Here is a 4,305-nt window from a genome sequence, read left to right as displayed (position 1 = left end):
GGGGAATGGGAGAAATGGGAATGGGAATGGGGCAATGGGAATGGGGGGAAATGGGAATGGGGCAATGGGAATGGGGCAGTGGGAATGGGAATGGGGAATGGGAAAATGGGAATGGGGAATGGGAGAAATGGGAATGGGAATGGGGCAATGGGAATGGGGAATGGGAATGGGGAATGGGAGAAATGGGAATGGGGAATGGGAATGGGGCAGTGGGAATGGGATTGTGGGAATGGGATCGTGGGAATGGGAATGGGAAAATGGGAATGGGAGAAATGGGAATGGGGCAATGGGAATGGGGAATGGGAATGGCAATGGGAATGGGGATGGGAATGGGAAAATGGGAAATGGGAATGGGGAATGGGAGAAATGGGAATGGGGCAGTGGGAATGGGGCAATGGGAATGGGGATGGGAATGGGGAATGGGAATGGGGGAAATGGGAATGGGAAATGGGAATGGGGCAGTGGGAATGGGGTAATGGGAAATGGGATGGGACAACGGGAATGGGACAATGGGAATGGGATCGTGGGAATGGGGATGGGAAAATGGGAATGGGAGAAATGGGAATGGGAATGGGGCAATGGGAATGGGGCAATGGGAATGGGGATGGGAATGGGAGAAATGGGAATGGGAAATCAGAATGGGGAATGGGAGAAATGGGAATGGGAATGGAGCAACGGGAATGGGGCAGTGGGAATGGGATAATGGGAATGGGGAAATGGGAGAAATGGGAATGGGGCAATGGGAATGGGGTAATGGGAATGGGAAATGGGAGAAATGGGAATGGGGCAATGGGAATGGGGTAATGGGAATGGGAAATGGGAATGGGGAATGGGAATGGGGATGGGAGAAATGCGAATGGGAATGGGATCGTGGGAATGGGGTAATGGGAATGGGGATGGGAATGGGGGAATGGGAGAAATGGGAATGGGATCGTGGAAATGGGATAATGGGAAATGGGAATGGGAAATGGGAATGGGATCATGGAAATGGGATAATGGGAATGGGGATGGGGAATGGGAAAAACGGGAACGGGGAATGGAAATGGGGGAAATGGGAATGGGAATGGGGCAATGGGAATGGGATCATGGAATGGGATAATGGGAATGGGGATGGGATTGGGAGAAAAGGGAATGGGGATGTGGATGAGAATGGGGATGGGGATGGGATAATGAAATAATGGGATAATGGGGATGGAATGGGAAATGGTAAAAATGGGAATGGGGTAATGGGATTGGGAATGGGAAAAATGAGAATGGGAATGGGAATGGGATAATGGGAATGGGAATGGGGAAGGGAATGGGGATGGGATTGTGAAAAATGGGAATGAAAATGGGAAAAAGGGGAATGGGAATGGGATGGGATTGGAGATGAGGATGGGAATGTGATCATGGGAATGGGAAAAATGGGAATCGGGATAGGAAAATTAAGAATGGGAATGGGGATGGGAAAAAGGGGAATGGGAATGTGAATGGGATGGAAGGGCTCACCAAGAGCCATTCCCAGGGCCCCACTGGCAGATCCTTGGCCAGGATTTCCCACCCTCCTCATCCCACTGGGATATTTCCACCCTCCTCATCCCACTGGAGCTCTTCCCACCGGGATTTCCCTGCCCGTTTCCCCCATCCATCCCCTCTGGATCCAAATCCCACTCCAGGGCCTCTCCCAGTTATCCAGGGACACCCCAATCCCTGGGGAGCGACCCCAAATCTCCCTTCATTCCACAGGAGCCTGGAATGCTCCGGGTGGGAATCCCCAGCTGATCCTATTCCATGGGAATTCCCAAAACTCATCCCAGAGCAACCCCAGGGATGAAACATCCCCACAAATTCCCTGGAAAAACCCCTCCAAACCCAGATCCCCTCCACGCAGCAGCCCCGCGGGATCTCCCGGCATTCCCGGCATTCCCACCTCCTCGGGGCTGAGCAGGAATTCCGGGGGCGGGTTGTAGGATTCCGCGTGGCCGGGCAGCGGGATTTTGGGAGCGGGCACGTGCATCTTGTGCCGGCCCAGCACGGAGTTGGGATCCTCCCGCGCCCACAGGTCGTAAAAAGTGGGAACGTTCTCCTTGGGCTTCCGGGGCTGGATCCAGCCCATCTTGATGGCGTGGACCAGCTTGGAGACCTGCGGAGCATTCCCGGGATTTGGGGAGGGCAGGGAGGAGAGGAGTTGTCCATCCTCCTCATCCCACCGGAGCTTTTCCACTCTCCTCAGCTTTCCATGGATCCTCCTGATCCCATCTGGATCTTCCCAATCTCCTCATCCCACCGGAGCTTTCCCATTCTTCTCAGCTTTCCATGGATCCCCCTCATCCCACCGGGATCTTTCCATCCTCCTGATCCCACCAGGATCTTTCCAATCTCCTCATCCCACCTGGATCTTTCTAATCTCAATCCATTGGGACCTTTCCATCCTCCTGAGCTTTCCATCCTCCCCATCCCACCTGGATCTTCCCAATCTCCCGATCCCACCAGGACTTTTCCACCCTCCTCATCCCACCAGGATGTTCCCATGCTCCCAGCTTTTCCAATCTCCTCATCCCATTGGGATCTTTCCATTCCCCTCATCCCATTGGGATCTTTCCATCCTCTTCAGCTTTTCCATCCTCCTGATCCCACCTGGATCTTTGCCATCCTCCTGATCCCACCAGGAACTTTCCAGCCTTCTCATCCCACCTGGATCTTTCCAACCTTCTCATCCCACCAGGATCTTCCCACACTCCCAGCTTTTCCAATCTCCTCATCCCATTGGGATCTTTCCATCCTCTTCAGCTTTTCCATCCTCCTGATCCCACCTGGATCTTTGCCATCCTCCTGATCCCACCAGGAACTTTCCAGCCTTCTCATCCCACCTGGATCTTTCCAACCTTCTCATCCCACCAGGATCTTCCCACACTCCCAGCTTTTCCAATCTCCTCATCCCATTGGGATCTTTCCATCCTCTTCAGCTTTTCCATCCTCCTGATCCCACCTGGATCTTTGCCATCCTCCTGATCCCACCAGGAACTTTCCAGCCTTCTCATCCCACCTGGATCTTTCCAACCTTCTCATCCCACCAGGATCTTCCCATTCTCCTCATCCCACCGGGATCTTTCCAGTTTCCCCATCCCACCCAGATCTTTTCCATCCTCCTCATCCCACCAGGATCTTTCCACCCTCCTCATCCCACCAGGATCTTTCCAACCTTCACATCCCACCAGGATCTTCCCACACTCCCAGCTTTTCCAATCTCCTCATCCCATTGGGATCTTTCCATTCTCCTCATCCTATTGGGATCTTTCCATCCTCTTCAGCTTCTCCATCCTCCCCATCCAACCAGGATCTTCCCAACCTTCTCATCCCACCAGGATCTTTCCAACCTTCTCATCCCACTGGGATCTTTCCACCCTCCTCATCCCACCTGGATCTTTCCATCCTCCCCATCCAACCAGGATCTTCCCGATCTTCTCATCCACCCAGATCTTTCCACCCTCCTCATCCCATCAGGATCTTCCCACGCTCCCAACTTTTCCATTCTCCTCATCCCACCTGGATCTTTCCAACCTTCTCATCCCACCGGGATCTTCCCAATCTCCTGATCCCACCTGGATCTTCCCACCCTCCTCAGCTTTCCCACCCGGATCTCCACCCGGAATTCCGGGCTCTCTCTCCCACCTTTTCCTTCTCCACCAGGGAAGGGATGAAGCTCCGTTTGTCCGCGGGCCGGTTGGTCACCGGGTGGATCCGCACCTCGTGGCTGAAGAAATCCACGGACGGCTGGAAAACCGGGAATGCTCAGCCCCCAGCCCGTATTCCCAGTGGGAATTCCACCCCCAGGGTCTCCCATGGGCATTCCCAGCAGGAATTCCATCCCCGGGGCCTCCCCGCGGGCATTCCCAGCAGGAATTCCATCCCTAGGGCCTCCCCTCCCACGTTCCCAATGGGAATTCCACCCCAAGGCCTCACCTCCTGCATTCCAGATGGGAATTCTGCCCTCATTCCCAGCAGGAATTCCACCCCCCGGGACGCACCTCCCACATTCCCTTCGGGAATTCTGCTCCCAGGATCTCCCCTTTCATCATTCCTGGTGGGAATTCAATCCTTGGGGCCTCGCTTCCCACATTCCCAATGGGAATTCCACACCAGGGCCTCCCCTTACAGCATTCCCAGTGGGAATTCTGCCTGATTCCCAATGGGATTTCCATCTCTAGGGCCTCTCTTCCTGCATTCCCAATGGGAATTCCACCGCCGGGACCTCCCCTTACAGCATTCCTGGTGGGAATTCTGCCCTCACTCCCAGAAGGAATTCCACCTCCAGGACTTCCCCTC

General features: G+C 54.4%; 1 protein-coding gene across 1 annotated transcript in view; it reads right to left on the bottom strand.

The window, feature by feature from the left end:
• LOC121349928 (ribosome biogenesis protein BOP1-like) overlaps nt 1-3,753 on the bottom strand; it is a gene marked incomplete at both ends in the record, with an annotated part of 4,487 nt that extends 734 nt beyond the window's left edge. Inside the window, 2 exons of the mRNA XM_041460788.1 lie at nt 1,910-2,122; nt 3,652-3,753. Coding sequence (XP_041316722.1) covers nt 1,910-2,122; nt 3,652-3,753 — 315 coding nt within the window. The remainder of the gene's footprint in view (nt 1-1,909; nt 2,123-3,651) is intronic.
• Nucleotides 3,754-4,305: the final 552 nt, after the last annotated feature.

The sequence above is a fragment of the Pyrgilauda ruficollis genome, unplaced genomic scaffold (assembly GCF_017590135.1).
Source record: "Pyrgilauda ruficollis isolate IOZ18807 unplaced genomic scaffold, ASM1759013v1 scaffold1485, whole genome shotgun sequence".
Classification (NCBI taxonomy): Eukaryota; Metazoa; Chordata; class Aves; order Passeriformes; family Passeridae; genus Pyrgilauda; species Pyrgilauda ruficollis.
This window is presented reverse-complemented; position numbering and strand designations above follow the sequence as displayed.